The 22,050-nt window shown below is 40.4% G+C and overlaps 1 protein-coding gene across 2 annotated transcripts in view; it reads left to right on the top strand.

Annotated features, from left to right (window-relative positions):
- LOC131050822 (serine/threonine-protein kinase STY46) overlaps window positions 1–22,050 on the top strand; it is a 171,378-nt gene that overhangs the window by 136,360 nt on the left and 12,968 nt on the right. For both annotated transcript variants that reach the window (XM_057985109.2, XM_057985110.2), the window contains 2 exons: window positions 8,931–9,011; window positions 9,138–9,188. In XM_057985109.2, coding sequence (XP_057841092.1) covers window positions 8,931–9,011; window positions 9,138–9,188 — 132 coding nt within the window. The remainder of the gene's footprint in view (window positions 1–8,930; window positions 9,012–9,137; window positions 9,189–22,050) is intronic.

Here is a 22,050-nt window from a genome sequence, read left to right as displayed (position 1 = left end):
ACGACGTACACAAACTTAGTCGTAGTGTACATAGTGAAGGGGTAAGCTTGTTCCATCATCCCCATAGTGTAGACGTTGGCGAAGGAGTTCAAAGCCACAAAGGGGTCCACTGCTACAATAAAGGAGAAGCATATGCTAGCAAGGCACAATATGGTGAAAGGGAGTCATGAAAACCCTAGAACGGGAAGTTACGAAATAAATTACAAGGCCCGTACTTCTAACAAGCAACTAATGGCCACTCCAGGAATCGGCAAGAAAAGCCAGGAGAAAGTACAAGAACAGGTAACAGTAGAGAACCTCACTTTTGAAGGAGTTGTTGGAAGTGAGTGCAGAAGGTGGTGGGAAAGCAATGAGGAGGATCACCCCCTGAAAAATTCATTGAGGAGAGTAGAGGTTGATAAAATCATTTTTATGCCTATCTTCAATTTAAAAGAATTTGAACCCATACTGCGCGCCATGGTCTATGGATATGAGCAGGACAAGCATAGATCAGTAATCGACTATTTGGGACAAACGGTGGTCATTTCTTATGCACCCAAGGAGTTCAGGAAAGTTTTCAGAATTCCAAGTAATGGTGATTCAGCCATGAAACCATCAGCAAGAATGTCTACAGAAGAGAAGAAGCGGCCACTGGAACACATATGCGGTAATACGCTGACATAAGAGCAATGGGACAGTTTGTGGCAGAATAGTAATAGAAGGGGCTTGAAAAAATCTTACATCACCTCACCAGAGTGGAGATGCGTTGTGGATGTCCTGAAGAGTAAGCTAATAGCAGCAAGCCGAGCCTCAGATGTTGCCATATGGATGCTACGCCTCATGTACGGATTGAGCAACGACAAAATATACAATTGGGGTCGGGCCCTTTCTAGCCGGATAAAGGAGGCCATGCTCCTTAAACACAAAACCTTGTACATGCCCCATCATATCATTGCCCTCTTCTTGGAAGCATTGAGAACCCAGGTGGTGTCGGAACATAGAGGAGTTTTTGTGGCCTCGAATCGGGTGGAGCCCTACAAGCCAACTAGGAAGAAAGCCAAGCAAGAACCTGCAGGGAGCACAAAAGATGGAGGGTAGGAAGATGACAACTCTGAGGAAGAGGCAGAGACGGGGGAAGAAGAGACATATATCTCGTCTTCATCTAATGAAGACGAAGGGGAGTTCCATATGGAACAAAGCCACACTATGCATGGATCAGAAGGTGATAAGGAGGATAGGGCAGGCCCAGAAGTTGCAACGTTGGAACCAATGGGCATGGTACAGGAAGTGGGGCATGTAGGAGGTCTGCCGCAAGTAGGGCCAGGAAGCCATATGGGGGGCTTACTAGCCGTTCCGGGATGGGGAGTAAAGAAAAAGGTACTTTTCAAACCAGCACAGATTCCCTCCACGACACACTTGGTGCTAGGGGTCGCAGGGACCCCATCCTAGTTAATAGACTTGAGGAGACATAGTGCAGGGGCCCACACTCTCCATATAAACACATCAAGGGGCATGGAAGCCGCTAGAGCTGTCGCATTAGTAGTGGCACCTATAACTGATTCTCCCGCAACCATGGGTGAAGGAAACACAGAACAAGAAATGCACCTGGTTACAGAAGAGCCAGAAGTAGACATGGGGAAGGGAACGGAGGAAACAGACATGGAGGCTAGGACAGCCTGCTGGCCAGATTTCAGATGGACATAGAGGTTCCACCACCATCACCATCATTGGGGTTTGACCAACAGGAGGAGAGCCCGAGGATTGGAGAAACTGGGAAAGGGCACAACATGTCTTCACCAGCAGAGGGTGTCGGAGGGTTTGAAGCCGTTGCACAGCATTTTCTTTTAGAGTTGGAAGTAATGAGGACAACTACACAGAGGATGATAGATCATTCTCGAGGATCTGATGTGCCTACCATAGTGAAAGCAGCGGAAGCACTAATGGCATTTATGGCAGAGGGCTGTGAGAGGGAGTTCTCGAAGAAAATGAGAAACCAAGGTTGGCTCGACAAGGAGACTCTAGAGATGGTAGCAAACTGGGGAGTACCACAGATTCTTAGAGGGCATACAGGAGATCAGGAGGTGATGGGAGCTCTCACTACCATAGAGCGGACCTTCCCTACTACATTCTTACATCTCCAAGGGATGACCTGGAAAGCGAGCAAAATGGAAGAACACACCTTATCCCTGCAGCGAGAGAGTCAGCTGAAGGAAAGAATCAATGCTCTGGAACAAGAAGTGGAACAAGAAAGAACCACACGGCTGGGAAAGGAACAGGAGTTGGCTGCCTCTGAGAAGGACCGAATGGATGCACTCAGGCTTCTTAAAGCAACTTAGGGAAAACAACTCGTTGCTGAAAGAGATCTGAAGACCCTCCGAGAGCGTGCCACATCAGGAACAAGGACGTCCTCTTGTCCCTCTCAGTAGATAGTTTTTTGTTGTTATTCTGTTGTTTTGTGTCGTCTGGAAGACGACAAGTTTTGGGGGGGGGATGATGTAAGCCGGTTAATTAGTAAATAAGGCTTTTTGGAAATGTATTAAAATAAAACAATAGTATTAAGTTATAACTACGGAGTAGTTGGTTGTCTGACAGTTGATGGCCTAACCAACCGCAAACTCTTTATATGTAAGCTTGTAGCACATTTGGAGGGACATTCCAGTGGAGATTAATATGATATACATCTGTGTTACATTTAATATATCTCGGCATACTATATTGTGTGTTGTTGGTTCCATGATAGTGTTCTATTATGCTCTGGTGTTGTAATTCAGATCTTGGTGTTCTGTATACTACAATTCAATCCATTTAGGCTACTAACAATAACTAAAGTAAAAAAAATAGAGGTCATGTTGCATGAAAGATCTGTCGTGCTATTGCACAGACGCGACATAGAAAACGTGGCCAAAAACAAACACTTCGTGCGGGCTCTAAGAGGACGTCACAGGTGGCATGGGCTGCAATTTTTAGAACAAACAAATCCGTGAAAGAATAAAACAGAAACCCTTGATTTTGAAAAAAAGCAATTCACGATTTGTACAAAACAACCTGTGATCTGCACAAAACAACCCTCAATCTTCCACAACAAACCTGCTAATCTGTAGAGAAATAAACCCTCAAAAAACCACCAACAATATTTTCATAAAAAAAAATCGATTAAATTTTTTTTGCCAAAACTTTAAAAACCCCATCGACCCACTTTGATACCATGTTATTGTAAATCGATATATACAAAAGAGCTGAAAGGCTCTATTTATTCATGATTACAAGAGGATGTTTCTAAATAAAACATTCGTTAACAGAATGTAGAAAAGGAAACTTCCTAAACCAACTAAGATAAACATTATAGAAACATTACAATTTTTTAATAAAAATTACGTGAGGCTAGGATTTGGGTTTTGTTGATTCCCCACATTCATTATCTTGCATTACATCTTGTTATAGTCAAATTTGTTTCAATCATGATCATCATGTGTGATATTGCTAAGCAATTGAAGAGCTACCTTTCTAATATTGTGCATGTTGGTAGGTATGAGGATCAAAAGACTAATTTTATTGTGGGGTTTGAAACACTTTAAGAACTTCTCCCATCTTGTTTCCCTAGTAGCTCGACTCTTCATCATTCCACACTCATCTTCTGAAGACATCAATTGAAAGTGTAAGGCACCATGTGTGGGTAGAGGTTGCTTTTGGCTAATAATAAATGCAATTTCTACTTTTGTGGTAAGCAGAAATATTTCTTTTTAAAGTTAAGAGTGTCATTATTGTCTTCATATAGAGTTTATCGTTGCATATATTTCTATCATAATGCAATGTGATTGTATTTGAAAATGTTTCCTATGGTGGATCAGGATCCCCCATAAAGACAAGCTGTTGCTTCCTAAATGACATGTTTCTGATTTATACTTTGTTCAAATATATAATGCCAAAATAGGTTGGGCCTATTTGTATATTGAAGGTGTACAGGTGGTTATGGAATATGTATTGTATGACCAATATTGAATTTCCCTTTCTAAATATTAATAGTTACAAGTATATTAATATCTAAGGAACTTGTTTTCTGCATAAGTAGTCTGAATAGTAAAACCTAGCAAAAGTCCTTCCATAGTACATACAGCATACATGAAGATGTTCTTAAAACATTTGTAGTACAAGCATAGCTATGTATATGGAGTGCAAGACTAGATTTATCTCTAGTGAAGGACAGCAGCATTATATCTGAACCATCTCTAGATGAAACCTTTTTTTACTGACTTCTCTACACCCTGTTTATTCTGTGTTTCTAATATTATGGATAAAATATCATGTGGAAGAATCAAATAAAATTTTCCCTTTTTGAGGGTAGGGTATAGACTAGTAGGTAAAATTATCAACACTATTTGAGGATCGGTGCCCAGCAATGTGAAAGAGAGGTCAATTCTCTTTCATTGAAGGTCTACATCTCCCTTTTGGCATGGCAAGAGGCGTAATAAAGAAGGTTCAACATTTAAGATCTAACTTATTGGCATTCTATCAACTCGGTTTATAGTGACAAGAGAAAGATAGCAGATCTGGGATACAGAAGTAGAGAAAAAAATGGAAAGTCAAGAAACTCTTCTACTATCTTAAGCATAATCTTATTTTTTATTTGATTTCTATTATCCCATTGAATTTTTCTATGTGCTTGTCATATTATACTGTTATCTACATTCCTTCAATGTATATCATATTACTGTAATGAAAATATAGAGTAAGTGGCTGCCAAACTTGTCTGTGAGGAGAATTTGCTAGTTTAGGGGTGCCTTAAAGCCACCATGAAGCTCCTAGGTTTTTTTTTGCACTTGCAAGGCATTGCACAATCCCATTTTAATATGCTATTTTTGGATTATTTGTACCATTTAAAAAAAAAAGAATAATTATTAGTTAATTTAAGCTGCGCTAGTAGAATTTATTTTGACAACCAGTTGCTGATAGATTTACCTTTTAGTAAATGTAGCCTGAACAAAGTTTCTCAAGAATGATTTCTATAGATGGATTGGCAGAAAGTAATTATTGTATATTTTTAATTTTTGAGCAGCAGTCAATGGAGTATCGTACACCTTCATTTTACAAGCTCAAGATCATTCTAGGACATGCTTTTGGGGAGGGTGTTTGATGAATATGCCTTAACGTTTAAAGTTCATATGCCTAGTCTATGCTGAACAGTGCACATCAACTCCAATGTTCAAAGCTAATATGATTGAAACCAATTGCTATCTGGCATACCACCTAAAACAATCACACGAAACTGAAATTTATAAAAAATGAAACTAAAAATCTCTAGGTGTTTATTATTGTGGAAGGCCAATCAACCCAATAAATACATACATTTCTAGAATGCAACTTGTATGTCTATAAGTGCAATGGTGTTGAAGATTAACCAAATGAAAGATATGTGACAATCTTGGTTACTTATGTCTCCAAACATGAAAGGAAGTTGATAGACTAATTGGGAGGAGTGTTATAATTTTAATTAGTTAGGCCATCTTTGAGAGGATACAAACCTATGCTTACGTTGCCACTCGTGTATATATATTGATGCTTATCATCTTTAATTTCATGTCATATTTATTTCTATATCAATGTGTATATTGCACATATTCCATTGTTCTATCCTCTTTACTTCATTACAAGTGTTTTACAACAGAGTTTGACCCTAGGAGACATTTCTCCTGCAAGTTGGTCAACTTAGCTATAAGTTGCAGGCTTTGATTTAGCAGTGAACCACGGGGATGCATTCCCCACCCCAGCCCTTGCGTTTCCGGGACGGGGACGTCTTCGGGATGCGGGGACGGGGCGTCTCCCCACCATCCCTCCACTGCCCCCGAGACGTTTGGAGATGTCGGGGATGTCCAGATGTCTTCGGGATGCCCAGGTGTCCCTTGAGCGTCTCGGGGACCGCTGTAAGTTTTCTGTCCTAGGACGTGAGAAAGAGCAATTTAAAAAAAAAAATGGTGAAAATAGAATCCTTGTCAAGAAGTCAGTCTCATTCTCTTCATCATAATATATACATGAATTATAACATTTAAGTATAAGTCTAAGTTACATTTCATGTATATATTGGAAGGATGTTTGAGAGTGGTTTCAAATCTCTAGGAGCTATAATGCAGTTTTTAGGTTTTAGCAAATTTATAAATTTTCAGACAGTCAAATTCTAGTAATCAACAAGCTCCTATCAGCATTCTCTCGCTCTCTATACCACTCTTTATCTCCGGTGAACTCTAGACCCATCTCTCTCCCTATCACTCTTCCTCTATTCCCTCTCTCTACCTCTCTCTATCTCATTCTCTTCTCCCTCCCCCTACATCTAGACCTATCTCTCTACATCTCTCTCTCTCAGCCCCTAACTCCTGCAAGGGGTGCTGCCCTCAACCTCGTTTTGGTGTTGACACCAAACCCCCCATGAAACTATAAATTTAAGCAAGTAATAGGCCAATGATGAATCATGATCATAAAAATCTACATAATACATATCCCTTGGTTGCAAATATCTGCATGTTTCAATTACAGTTCTTATACTTATTCTTTACATATCTTTTTATAACTATTTTTTCAAGTACTATATGTAACATTTATGCTCTTTATTTGTTACTGTACTTGCATTTGCATTTTAGTGGCATTGTTCATTAGCCATAGCATTCTCTACTTCAGCTCTTACTTCATGAAGTCTTTCTATTTTTTTGTAGATTGGTGTGGGTATGCTGTCTTCTTTGCTTGGGCTCGAGTAGCAACAAGTACTTTGTTATATCTTTTTACATCGATCATGTGCATATTGGCCTTTTGGTTTGGACAACCAACATCCTCAATGTCTCTAGGTCCACATCATTTGCATAATAATATTGTTGTGTTTTGGTTTCTAATGCAGTTCCTTGTAAAGTATCCCCATTTGCTATATTGCAACATTGTTCAAGGGACCTACCTTTAGAGTTTAAAAGTATCTGACTTTGACCTCCCCCTCTTTGATTTTGATAGTCTCTTGGAGATGCATTATTATTCTAGAACTTGAGTGAAATGCTCTTTTTCTGTGAACACTTGCGTGCCCTACTCCTTCAATTATATGGGCATTGTATGATCGAATGAGCCATTTCTTGACAAATATTGCAAAACATTTTTCTAGGACAATTATTTTTGATGTTGCCTTCATGTTTACATTCTGTGCACCAATTATCTTTGCTTTTTTTATTAGTTTCTTTTTGTCCCTATAGTTCCTTCATCCTCATCATATCTATTCTCAAGGTTTGCACAATTCTAGATTCATTCTTGCTATTGTCATTCGAACATTCATCTATCTCTATTTTTGGTTTGCTATGGGATGACATTTGTTGTTATTTTCTACATCCATTGCTTGATTGTAGGCTTTCGCTTAGGAAGACGACAATACTGCCTTCATCTTTTTCCGTAATGAAGGAATGAAGCCTTTGATGAACCGTATCTTCTTGAGGCCATTGACTAGTTCCTTTTCTAATATTACTAGGAGTTCCTTGAGCCTATGATTATAACCTCTGACAATCTTGTGCTTCCCTTGCTTTGTATTATGAATGTCCGCTATGATTTCATTTTTGTTTTGTAGTAGCTTGAACTCCTCTTCAAAATCTTTTTTCAATCTTTCCCAAGAAGTTTTGGAAGCCGAGTCAATCTCTGTGTACCAACCAATTGGCTTCTAATTTTGCATTAAGAAAATTTATAGCAAATTGAAAGAGTACTTTTAAAAACATGAAGCAATACATTGTGCTATAGAAATATTGACTAATTACTTTGGAAGGGTAATCCTCATTAATTAGTATGGGCAATCTTTGAGGGATACGTCCCTATGCACACATCCCTTCCCTTGTATATCACCCACTCTTTGCATTGTTCATTTCATCTCGTATTTATGTTTATATCAGTCTACATATTGTATATATTCCACAGTTTTATCTTTTTTATTTCATTACAAGAACCTTTAGAGAACTTGTGATGACATCGTCATTGACTTCGTTATGACAATATAACTTGCTAATAAATTACAGTAGTATCAAATGAAAGGACAATATTTAAAATACTAAATTTCTTCTGAGATTGCAAAAATCAACTATATCACTTCTGAAAGCACACAGCAGGACCTTTCTGGTGTAATAATACAGCTATATTTTGCCAAAACACTTAAAGTCAGCATTTGCATATTTCTTATTGAGGCTTATTAACGAAGTCGATTTGGCATTACATTCCTTTAAATATTGCTACTGAATAGACCAACTTGTTCACAAGGTCGAATAGACCAACTTGTTCACAAGGTCATCATGAATTAATTTTTGAAAGGTCCTTACATATTTCCAGTTAACCTCAACACATTCTTCATTTGGTGAAGTTACTCTCTCTTTTAACTGACTGATTTTGAGGGCAGAAAAGCAGACACGGAAGGCAGACAATATGGCTTACTTGTATGAGGACTATAGTTTGACTAAAGTAATTAGGATTAATGCTTTGAAGAAAGATGGAAAAAAGTACTCTAGTAATTGTCTAATAAATATTTTTGCTATTTTTGTACAAGGCTAGAATAGTTGCTGTTTATCATGTAGCTCTAGGAAATTTGATATTCATGATTTTAAGTAGTTTTTCCAACTTGTTTTACGTAACAATTTCAAAGTCACATGAGAAGGATCCTAAATTCCTGACAATAAGGTGACTGGTCCCATTAGAAGTAAAAGCTTATTTATTTTCTTGTGTATGCTGTAAGGTTGAACAATTAAAACATGAAGTTTTTTTTTTCTAACTTAAACATATTCCACAATAAAATCAACTAGCACCTAAATGGATATTAATCCGCATGGTTAAAGTTCATTTTTAAGATCTAAAGACTAATATAGTTTGAATAAACTTTATTGCTTTCTAGGATGCAATTGATTCAATTTTGACAACTTATGATTCTCATGATTTTTAAACTTTCATCCATGTAGGTTATCAATCATCAGCCATATGATCAAAAGGCAGATGTTTTCAGTTTTGCAATAGTCCTATGGGAGTTATTGACAGCTAAGGTATTGAACAGCATATACAATTAAAAGTTCTGGTGAAGATCATGAGTAACATTGGAAGAGTTCTAAATAATTACCATGCATATTATATGGATCATTTCTATTGATGCTTGTCATATTTTTATACAGCTTCCTTATGATTCTCTGACACCATTACAAGCTGCGTTAGGTGTTAGACAGGTTGGTTATAAGAGGCTTTTGGATTTAATTGCAATGTCTTTGCTTCTTCCTTTCTTGAAAGTAATAGATAATTTAAATTTGGAATATACATGGATTCAGATGCAAAATTTTCATTTTGTTTGGTTCATATTTATTTTGATGAAAACAAATTTCAACAAATTTTCTGCATCATTGTGATTCAAATACAGTCTACCTGATTAAGATGGTGTGGTCAAAGCCTGTAGGATAACCTCCCAACCTGCTTAACCTCATGATCATTGAATAGTTATGCATAGTTATTGAGTGATACTTGCTTTGACTTCCTCCTTATTGCATTAGCAACTCTGCCTGAAAACAATGTCGATAGTTATGGAAAGTCTTATCTACAATTTGAACTTATAACGTCCTTCTCAGGGAAGAGTCTAAACACATTATCAATCAACATCTATTTTATATATTAAAAAGAGGATCGAGGATGCCATTGCCTAATATTTATGATGCATTTGTAAGTTACATGCAAGAAAGAGTTTATCCTAATGTTTACTTTTCCATTTGATAAAACTAATAATTGAATTGAAGAACATAAATAATGATGCATATTAGACAAAGTAATAGAAATATGTCTTTATTCACATGGAGTTCTTATAGCAGTAGGCCAAAGATGATTAGCAAAGGATCTGTAATGTCCCCTTTTATCTGGCCAATAAATATAATTAAATAATTAAAATTCAGTTTGTCGAGACTCGAAAGTAAGTAAATTACATGACGACTAATTTTAATAAGGTCATAAAAGTAATTAATTTAATTATTTAATATTATCCTTCAAAAGTAAATCATTAGAGTAATATTATTTATTAATTTAATAAAGTACTAAAGTGACTTTAATGGTTGATTAAGTGAAAATTTAATAAAGTCACTTTATTATTCTTTCCCTCAAGTTCAATTAAAAGAAAGGGAAAATCACGAGGCAAAGAAGAGGGAAAGCCAAAAGTTGTCACAGTGGTTTTAAAAGAACAACTTGTGTTTCATTAGGGATATGCTTGGTTTTGTTATTTTCTCTTGGAGAGCTTGAGAGCGTCTTGATTTCGATTCAGAAACCTGAGGAGAAAAACCCTTGGGATTTCTAGGTGGATTAGACGAAAACCCAAATTCAGTTTGTTGGGTGGATTCATTGAAAATTCACAACTGGATTGATTTTATTGAAGATATTTGAGAAGTTTCATTCCAAGACAAATTTGTGAGGTTCAATTCAATTTGCAGAATAAAGGTATTTTTCAGGAATACTGATTATTATTCAGAACTGAGTCATTGTTATTGGGAGATATGATATTTTATTATTGGGGAATAAGGTGATTGACAGGACAAATATAATATTAATTTTCTGGGATTCCGTTAACCATTTTGGTTGGTCGAACAGAATTAATAATTATGGATACTTTGCCCAAGGTCTTACTTTTGGAGATAGAAAGGAAATATTTTTTGATAATATTCTTGGTGCTGGAGTATGTATTCTTTTAAATATTTCATATTGGCAATGTGTGAATTTGCTTGAAAAATATTATTTTAGTGATGGAAGAATTAAATATTGTGAGAGAATAGCTTGACGTTGAGATTTTTTAATTGGCCTAGAGACTCGAGCAATTTATGAAGCAAAGCGACTATAGTCTGAGGAATTATTGGGCCAGATAAATATTAAGTGGCAGAATCTCATTGGCTGAATTGACTATTTGATTAGCAGACGAGGGAGTCATAAGCTTAATGAGGAAAATCAAAAAATTTGAAGGCCATTCTACCTGTGTGTGTCCTTCCAAGAAGGCACTCTTATTTCTTGGCGATTGCTCAATCGTGGACTATGGGGAAACGTTTATTTTGCCGGCTTGCTTGCTGAGTCTTATTGGTGTTGTGCGCCAACCTCTTTTTTTTGAGTGGGAAATCAGATATGGAAGCCTTGCTTATTAATGCTATTTTGGTAATTGGAATACTGAATTCAATATTGGTGTTGGATTCTCTTTAATATTGGTTGCTTTTTCTAATGCTTTGCGTGGACCTTTCTGAAATTCATGACTACATATTCTTGCTGAGCATTTTGCTGGAATCGTGGAAGGAGATTCATATATTTGTGAATTGCAAGGAACCGTTTTCTTACCAGGCGTGAATGCTGCTTTGGAATTCCTTACAGTAGTCATTGCGGCTGATGAGTGTGGGAAGCATGTAAAGAATAGGAAGGGACAGGAGTTCTTAATCAGCATCGACCCTTTCAAATTACCAAGTGGGTATTATCTCTTTGATAGAATCATCCATTCCAATCCCCAATCTCTTCTGCATGGAAATAGTTGGGATAGTTTTATGCAAAATATATCTCTGTTGGATGAAATAAAGCTGCTTGTTGGGTGAAATATAGAATACTGAGTAGAGGATCAAAAAATCTATTTGTCAGCGCCTTTGCAAAGACTAGCATGGTGCTAAAGCTTTTTGCACGACGAACTGAACCATTGCTGGATAGAAAAGTATCTGCTAAATTTATGCTAGCGCCACTTACGCTAAAGTATAAATTATATCGTTGAATAGATGGTTGTCTAGGTGGTTTGTCTGATAATTCTACACTTCTACCCCTGTGCATGGAATGAGAAGGAAGACGCAGTTGAAGAAAGAGGCACAAACTCTGAGAGATTATAGTCAGCTGCTAACAGTGGAGATGGACGCTGGTTTGGTACGATGGAAAATTCAACTAAGGTGCAGGTGATTTATGTAATTTCCTGTACACTTTGTCTTGAGCATTATTTACATAAACAAGAATATTTGTTTCCTTTCCAAGTTGAATTAACAAACCATGTGCAAGCAACTGTATGCCAAAATGTGTTGAAGCTGAGTAGTTGGAAAAAAAAAAAAAATTGGCATAAGATAGACAAGGATATTATAGGAACATACTACTTTACTTGACTACCCAAAGTCTATTTAAAGAACTTGATGGTTGCCGAGCAGAACACAACCTTCTACCTACTAATACGTAGTTGAATTCAACCATATCAATGAAATATAATAAAGGCATTGTATGTCAAATATACCACCCACCAACAAAAAGAAGTCGGCTTAAATTGATAAGGTCAAACAAGTAATCAATAACATTAGGTAAGGTTTTCCAACCTCGTGATGGTGTAGGGTTTTTGGTTCAAATTGTTGAGTGTGAACAAGCTTTTGGGGTTTCGGACTTTACCATCTGTTTGCCACATACGGGTAAACGATTAAATGCCGAAAGTAAATGCACAGAACATAATGGGAATATATTAAAGAACCAGTTTCTGTATTAATTTAACAGTCCATGTACATCACGTGCTTACAACATTACACCCAGATACGACTATGATGATGCCACTACGAAGGAAAGGTATGCAATATATAATACCCAAAGGGGTGCGACCAACCGTCGCGTCCAACTGCCCTTCGGGACGACTAACTAACTGCCGAAACTCATAATTACCGACGACAACATAACATAATACGACAACATGACATAATGATTATTCCCGGCAACATCATCCCCCCCAAGAAAAGAAGTCGTCTTCGGACGACTTAATACAAAAAAGAGATGACATTAAACAAAACCAAGGTAGAGAACTGCAGGAACTCCTAACGCTAGTCGAGCGTGGAACTCATACACTTGTTGTGTCCTCCCCTGAAAACCCTTTTCTGCTACCATCCGATGCTCAAGTGCGGATGTCACCATTATTGCTTCCGCAAGGAGTTTTTTTTTTCTTTTTCTTGACATCATAGTCCTCCTGTGCCTAAACCAAACTTGTCTGCAAAACACACTTTGTAGTCTCAGCCTCCACCAAGTGCTACTCAAATGATACCGTCTCCCTAGCCAATTCATCCTCGATAGCCACCCGCGCTGCCCCCTCGACATCCAAGACCTGTATACGCAGAGCTGAGTCTTCTGCTACTACTGCCTCCAACCTGGTGGTCTGCTCCTCCCAAGCCCTTGTGCATCCACCAAGGCAACCTCACGTCCAGTTGAGACATACTCCGAGTTCCTCAAAGCGTACCATTCATGCTTGGAAGTGGCCACAACCTTCTGGCACAAAGGCTAGGAGATGCCTCAAATCCTCCATCACACTCCCCAAAGGCTGATAACTGAACTGAATAACTCCCTAGTGCTGCTATACGACTTCGCGTTCTTGCAATGCCTTCCCTCAAACTCTGTTTGTTCGCAACCTCCAAATCTGTCTCCCTCTACGGCTTATGGCTTCCCTGCCAATGCTTAGCTTCAGGCTTCTTTCTCACATTACGGAACAACCCCAACACTTACCGTGACTTCTCTGATGCCTTCACCCAACTCAAAAAGTATATTGTAGCTCAAAAATAAACTGGGGGTCTGGGGGCAGTGCCCCCAGCGGGGTCGAGGGGCAGTGCCCCCGCCGCCAACACTAATTTAACACCTTCAGAACCACACGGAAGTCCATGGTGCACATCATTTTTGTGATATTTTAAGATGCCAAAAACCTGCTTCGCCACTCTAATTTTTTAGTGTCCTGGCTCTAGACTCAATCGAATGATTTTAAATCTGGTCGTCGTTTTAGCTTATCCCTGCCGTGTCGTGGTATTTTCTCTTTCACCCTCTTTTAAACCACCGCCGCCATGCTCCTTCAGGCTTACGGATTGTAATGTCTCGAGCCTGTATAGAGGTTATCTGCTGGACGATGGAGTGAACCCGTACGGCGACTGGGGTCACCCGAAGCTTGGTGTCGTACGGTGGATGAATACCCGCCAAGTTCCACCCTAGGCTGGTGACCTCCGTCGATGGTGGTGCACCGTACGGGGTCCCACCGCACGGTGGTCGACCATGATGGTTCCACCGTACGGTGTCCCACCGCACGGTGGTCTCCCGTGGTGGTTCCACTGTACGGTGGCCCCCTGACGGTGGTTCCACCGATTTTTTCCTTGTTTCTTTTTTTTTATTTTTACTTTTCAAATTTTTTTTTGTTTTTTCAATTTCGTAATTTAATTGTCCAGAGAGTCTTCGGCTCGGGTCCTGTGTCTTTGGGATCACCCTTCATCCTTCTCGGTTTTCCTCACCCGAGAGTCTCCTGCTTTGGTCCCGTGCCTCTCGAGTTGCCTGCCCAGCTTCTCGAGTCCCCTTCCATCCTCTCGGGTCCCCCTCTAGACTCTCGGGTGTCCTTCCGGCCTCTCGGGTCCCCTGCGCGCTTCTCGTGGTAGGGGTTTCAATTTGGACCCGTTGATGGCAAGTTTATTTTCAATGGCCATCCAAAGACCTGGAACCATAAATTCTACAGGAACCACGATCTCCTTCCCGTACATAAGAAGAAGAAGAAGAATAAAGATTTGAAGGCTGCGGCCTTCCACACAGGGTTTCAATCGTTGCCGACACGAATGATCTTGGGATTATCTACGTCACCGAGGTTTGGGGCGTCTCCCTTCCAATAATCTTTGTATTCTGGCAGGTACACCTCCTTTGTTACTTGCTCTGGTTCCTCTACTTCGAGCCTGTAGCTCTGGAACATTTCGTAATCCTCCATTTGCCAGTGGAAGAGCCCGTTCAATGACCCTGTCTCATCCTCGAAGCACTCTCCTAGTTTGAGAATCCCTTCTTCGTTGGGCTTCCTGCAGCCCCGTCCTTCGTTCCTTAGGTCGCCTTCTCCTTCACCCTCTAATTCCGAAGATGATGCCAGTTCCTCACTAACCAACTGCGTCCCAAGGTCTATGATAAACTTCCTTCCTCCATTCTCCATAGACAGAGTGTTCTTCTTCCAGTTGTGGGTGGCCTTGGCTGCCACTAGCCACCCTCTCCCTAAGATCGCATCATACCCTTTTTTCTTTAGTGGGATTACCACGAAGTCCAATATGAAGGGTTGCGTCCCGATGGTAACTTGCTGTCCCATCAGTGTCCGGATGGGTTTGACTGATCTGCTCCCAGCAGATTGAATGTAGATGGCCACAGTGTCGGCTTCCCCAACTTTCGCTAGGTTTCTTCTGGAAGAACATTCACTCCTGATCCACCATCGACGATGGTATCGGTTAGAATGGTGCCAAGGATACCCATCTCCACAATGGCCTGGTTCCTTCCAGTGTTAACTGCCAGCAGCATGGGGTCTATTGCAGACCCCCCAAGAACATCTGTGCGGTGGTTGGTATTGATGCGTGGTTTGGAGAGATTATTCAGCAACGCCGTTCATAATTGAGGCATCGTCTGGAGGAGGTCGTGTACCTTCACAGGCACCTCCAGTTTTAAAATTTGATTTAGTATAGCCTCCTCCGCCTCTGGTCGGCTGGAAGTACTCGCCATACCCTTCGCCTTCGCCCTTTCTCGTATCTCTTTCTCAATTTCTTCTCGTGCTTCCCGTACCCTTCGCTTCTCCGTCTCCGGGTCCGGGCACGTTGCTTGTCTGACTTGGGCGCGAGTTACGGCCAACACTTCCTCTTCTTTGGTTTCCTCAATATTGAGCAAGTTGATGCCAGACTTCGGGCAGGTGGCATCTTCGTGGTCTCTCGGTCCGCACCATTTGCACAAATATTGTGTGGCCTCTCCCTTCGAGCAATCTCGGGTGAAGTGCCCCCACTGGTTGCACGCTCTGCATTGTATCATCGGTCAGCCTTTGGAGTCGTATTGGATTCGGCTCCTTGTATTGTTATTGTTGTTTCGTCCTCCCCACCAGTTATCTCGGTAGCCTCCCGATGTTGTATTATCGTTCGCCTGGGAGTTGCCGGTACCGCCCGATGTAGTTGGTTGTTCTTGCGTAAGCAATACTTGTTGGTTTCGTGTTTTCATGTTGTAGGGGCATTCCCTGGTGGGATGCCCGAGCAACTGGCATATATCACAATAGGCCTTCTTTGGGCAGGAGCCTTTCGTGTGGCCATTCGTCTTACATTCCGTGCACCAAAGCTCCCCTTCGTCGGTCTTGCTCGGACCTCCCTTCATAACCTTCAGCTCTTTCATCATCCTCAGCATGTCCTTTTGCAGGTCTTGCACCTTTTTGCCAGACTCGCCATCGTTGTTGCTTCCTCGGAAGAGTTATCATCCTCGGACAAGCTATCCTTCTTCTTTTTCTTCTTGGATGTCTTGGTCTCGCTCTCTAGATCCATCGCTCTATTATATGCATCGTTGTACAAGGTTGGTGGAACAATTTTCATCTTCTTTCAGAGGGAGCGTTTCAGTCCCTCCACGAACCATCTCTTTTTCAAACCATCCGCTGGTTGACTCTCCATTTTCCCCAACAGCTCCTTGAGCCGCCGACTATAGGCTCGGACCGTCTCGTTCTTGCTCTGCTTTGTGCCATAGATTTCGGCTACTATTTCATTGTCGTCTCAAAGTAGGCGGAACTCCTTCTCGAAGGCTTTCCGTAGCGTGTCCCATGTGGCCACTGCAGTTTTATCAATATCCGAGTACCAGTCGATGGCAACTCCCCGCAATGTCACTGGGAATTGCGTCATCCATTCGTCCTAGTTCGTGACACCATTGGCTGCCCATATGGTTTCGCAGGTTCTGCAGTGCCTGACGGGATCCTCCTTCCCGTCGCCAATGAATTTTGGCAGCTTCTGCCTATTGGCCATTGATGGGGGTTGTGTCCCCGGAGGTGGCTGTGTCTGTGGGGGTCGTGTCCCCGGAGGTGGCTGTGTCCGTTGTGCACCCGCGCCACTCCCTCCGGCGCTGGTGGTGTTTCCTGCTTGAGTCACTGGGGGTACGGTGTTTTGTACCTGCGTGCTTGGTGTGATGGGTCCCAAGAGGGGGTCCTGTCTGTCGTGTGTCTGTGCCTCCTCTGCACCTACGGTCGTACGGTTGCCCTCCCCTCCGTTCTCACCCTCGTCCTCTGCTCGTCTCCTTCGGTGGTCCTCCGTGCGCGGCGTAAGGGAAAAGTTCCTGAACTGATCCCAGGTCTCTTCCACCAGATTCCATCGTAGCCTTGTTTCCTCCAAAAACTCTTCGTGGCTTCTCACCCTACGGTGTTCTGGCGATGCATAGAAATTTTCTTCAGCTTCTGCACCCTCCGTGACACCTCCTTGGTTCCCTTCGGGCAACCCTTCGGCAGGTCGTCCTTCGACAAGTTGCCTCAAACTTCGTCTACGTTCTACTTGTTGTTCTAGAATCAAGGCCCTCTGTGCGGCCTCCCACTCCTCACTTTTTGCCTTCTTATTTTTATCTTTGTTTAATAGGTTGGGCATTAATTCCCGTACATCTCCATAAATGGCAACAACACATAAAAATAGAACACTTCTTTATTAATTCATCCCGTCGGATACAATTTGTGTCAATAGTAAGACACCATTATTATAGAATGTTCTTTATTCCTCCTGGAGGTTCAGGGTTCAATTTCCCCTTGGCCTCGTGCCATCATGCTCCGCTTCCCAGTGACGACTGTTTTCTTCGTACTATTGGAGGACTTGTTGGCGTCGCTCCTCATGGGCAATCTCCTCCAGGCGAGTTCGTTGTGCCAGTGATGCTTCTGCAAGCAATTGGGGGAGGTGGTTCATCAACCGATTCATTGCGGGGCTAACTTCCAATGCAGTCCACACTGCACTTGTTGGGACGTCAGCCTCCGTGGCCTCCCTTCAAACGTAGGTCTCGATGGCCACCTGAAGTAGGATTGAGAATTCCCTCGTTGCAATGTCTTCTCCGTCGTAGAGCTTTGTTTGCGCGTCGTCGGCCTCTGGGTTAATCTCACCAACGGGTAGGCCCATCGTGTCCGTGCACCATCCGCTCCTTCCTTTCTCGAGTATGTCTAGGCAACAACGCCAAATGTTTGCCACATACGAGTAAACGATTAAATGCCAAAAGTAAATGCGTAGAACATAATGGGAATATATTAAAGAACCAGTTTCTGTATTAATTTAACAGTCCATGTACATCATGTGCTTACAACATTACACCCAGATACGACTATGATGATGCCACTACGAAGGAAAGGTATGCAATATATAATACCCGAAGGGGTGCGACCAACCGTTGCGTCCAACTGCCCTTTGAGACGACTAACTAATTGCCGAAACTCATAATTACCGACGACAACATAACATAATACGACAACATGACATAATGATTATTCCCAACAACACCATCTTGGCATACCCTTCCGCCAAACCTTGCTCTTTTCCATTGGTTTGTCACAATTTTGAACTTGACTTTGCAAGTATGTATCCTGCCTAAGCTTTGATTCTTGACCATTGGTATGAGTCATGGGCTATCATCAACTCCTAAACTTTGATACTCTCGCATATTTACATTGTTCATCTCATCTACCTCCCAACTTAGAATGCCATTAATGCTTGAATCGGACGTGGTGACTTCTAGAAAGTGTTTTCTCCCACCTAGAAAATGTTATTTAATATTTTCAATGTAGATCCATGTGTAACTTTAGTGATGCAAAGAAAGAAGGCATTGTTGGATGCCATTAATGCAACAATTAAGGTTTCAAACCGTACAAGACCTCCCACTATTATTTTAGATATTTGTATGTTGTAGAGAACATTACCCATGTCTCTTGAGTACTTCCAAGTTCCAAGAACACATGATACAATCTCAAGCACCAATCAAAGGAAATTTGAAAATGTCATCCAATAGCTGTGGGTGTTCCTGATAGTGTACTATTTCGGGGTCTAGAATTTATGGCAGATCTCAAGATTCTTTTTGGGAGTTTTGAAGATTCAAGTGCTTCATTGGAGATTATTAGGAAATATTCAAAAACCCTAATCTGGAGTTGTTTTGAACTCTAATGTTCGAGCACATAGATCTAAGATCAAAAACACTTTGATTTATTGTAGTTTGAAGGATGAAAACTTTGCAGATCTCATGCACCAAAAGGTGAAAACCCTATTCGTTGAAAGAGTGATTCTTACCTAAAGGTTGTGTTTGAGTTTTAATGGTGGCCAATTTGCAATATTGAGTTGGCATTGCACATATAGTTGTCATGAGACAACAAACCAGTGATACTGATCATTCATGGTGGCATATCTTATCTTCACTTCATTTATGTGATGTGTAGTGAGTTATTGAGTAGTTACAACTTTGTGTTGTTATTATAGCATTGTTGTATACTAAATATAGTAGTGTTGTGACATTTTCACACATCGCCCCATTGCAAATGGGGACCCCCCACTTTTTTGCTTGTTAGGGTAGATGTTTTGCCTAGTTTCCTAGTTTTAGCCTTTGCTTATGAGAGGATGTCAGGTCAAAATGCAAAAGATGTTAAAAATGTTAAAATGATCCTAAGTGTCAAGTTGCCTTAGAGTTTTGATTTATTCTTGCTAAGTGGTGAGTTTCAATTTTGCCTTGAAATGAGAGCGTAAAATGATAAAAATGTTGCAAATTGGTGTGAAGTATGTGCACAAGTGCTAAAAGTCCCTATAGGAGTCGTTTTTCCATTCCTAGGAGGTAAAATAGGTCAAAAATGCACAAAATCCCAATGGACCCCTAGTTTCCCCCACTCAAATCCAGTTAAAATGTTGAAAGTCTTGATGGAAATGGAATTTCCACTGAGCAAAATGGCAAAATATGATAAATTTGGGACTTTACAGTGTGAAAATCATCACAATTTCGATGGAAGACGTTTTTCCGAGATGAAATTAAGGCATAAAAGTTAGTTGTCCCAATGGGAGGCATTTTTCCATTGAGTTTTAAAGGCATAAATGGACTTTGTCTCGATGAAGCATGATTTTCCATTGCGTTTTGAGCAAAAAGAATTGATTTTTATGATGAAAATGGTCCTTGTCTTGATGAGGTGCGTTTTTCCCCTCATGGACAGTGTTTTATGGGAAAATCTCGATGCATCTAGATTCACCACTAAGGTTGTCCCGATGGAGGTCATTTTTCCACTCAAGGCGAATGTAGTGTCCCGATGACCCATGTTTTTACACCAAGCTGGTATTTTATAATATTTATCCCATATTCAAAGTGGAACAAAATGAGGTAAGAATGAATAAACATGCAAGGACTTGAACAAGTTTATGTGTCTCGATGGAGGTCGATTCTCCACTATGAATAAAATGATGGAAAATGATAAGATTTTCATGTCCAAATGGGGTTCGATTTTCCCTTGGAGGATATTTTGATGGAATTTGACAAGTTTTAATGGGATTTTGAGTCTCGATGAAGGGCGAATTTCCACCAGGGACTATTTTTACATGAAATGATCAAATTTATTTGCCCAAATGGCCATCGATTTTCCCCTGGAGTGAATTTGTGGATGCAAAGGAATTAAGTGATTGTCCAGATGAAGGTTGATTTTCCCCCACCACACATATTTAATGATCAAGCATGTTAAAAAAATGCCAAGTGTTGAAATCCCAATGCCCATCGATTTCCCCATGTGTTGATAAAGATGAAGTTTTATCCCACATTGCTTGTGTGGTGAACTTGGAAGGTGAAAATATGAATATAACACCCAGCCAGCACTTAATATTATTATATTGCCATTGATTTGACAGGTTGAAAGCTGATTTGTGGCGCCATAGCTGGTTTGAAGGGGCGATTTTTTATCCAAGTGTCAAAGAGCACCATGTTTGGAGGATTTGCATTGCTGATTGAAGATATTTTTTCCCAGCTGAGACAACATTCCCAACCACCATTGATTTGTATTTTATTGTTCCCAGCCCTTGTTCACTGATCCAGTGATGCTCCCAGCCATTGTTTATGCCCAGGCGTGTCCATTTCCAGCTGATTGGGGCAAAATCGCACCAAGTATATGAGGCGCCATGATTGTTGAGTGATCCCAGCCATTAAAGTTGCAGTTGCAGAGGTGTATTCAAACTTCAATATCAGAAAATCAGACCTGAGAACACCATTACCAGCCATGATCTCAGACTGAAAACACATCATTTCAGCCAAGTGAATGCAAGTCGTATCAGCTACATGAATCGTGCCATCAAGGAGATGATTTCCAGCTGATAGAACATGATTTTCAGAGATGTTTCAGACCTTTAAACTCAACAATCAGACCTGAGACAGTGAAACATCATTCATTTTCTGAGTTTAAGGGTGCATTTTCAGACTTAAGCATCAAAATCTGACTTTTCAGGTTTTCTGAGCACAGATTTTCAAGATTTTTTATCAAATCTCTTGTATTTTCCAGAATTTGTGTTACCTAATTTTGATTTTCTGATTTTCATGAGCTTACAAGTCTGAAAACTATTTGAAATCAGAACCTTAATTAATTCTGGAAAATTATTTGTGAGGACAGAGTGAGGAACATTAAAGTGTCCTGATGGAATTCAAATTTCAACTCCATCAAATGGTGATTAAATCAACACAAAATTTTCAAGGACAATGAGTCCCGATGAGGGTTAGATTTCCACCTGAGGGTAGAATTACAAAGGGACAAATCAATTCGAATGAAGATCAATAACAAAGTAGCCCCTACTGGTATCAAATTTCCACTGAGTGAAGGAATGGACAAAGATAATGCAGGTGCTTTAGGAACTAATCTGTCCTTGTGATGATCGATTTTCCACCAAGGTTGAAATAAAGTTTATCCCATAGGTGTTTGATCCAATGTTTGTTTGCTTTGCAGGTTTGCTACAAGGAAGGGACGCAAGATGATCGAGGCTTGATGTGAAAGAGGATTTCCCAAGGCAGGGAGGAGACTTGACAAAGATATATTTCGATGAGGAAGATCAACAATTCAAAGATAGGAAGAGGATTTCAAGACAAAGATATATTTCGATGAGGAAGATCAACAATTCAAGGATAGGAAAAGGATTTCAAGACAAAGATTTCAAAGGCAAGGATGTGGACTAGATCAAACAGGAAGAAGACTTCACCTTAATGGTGAACAATGAAGGAAAGACAAATCCAATACATGATCATGAAATATTCTGAACATCATGAAGAATGTTCAAGGCAAATTGATGAAGTCTACAAGGCAAGCTGAGGTGGCAT

This window comes from Cryptomeria japonica, chromosome 11 (genome assembly GCF_030272615.1).
Source record: "Cryptomeria japonica chromosome 11, Sugi_1.0, whole genome shotgun sequence".
Lineage (NCBI taxonomy): Eukaryota > Viridiplantae > Streptophyta > Pinopsida > Cupressales > Cupressaceae > Cryptomeria > Cryptomeria japonica.
This window is presented reverse-complemented; position numbering and strand designations above follow the sequence as displayed.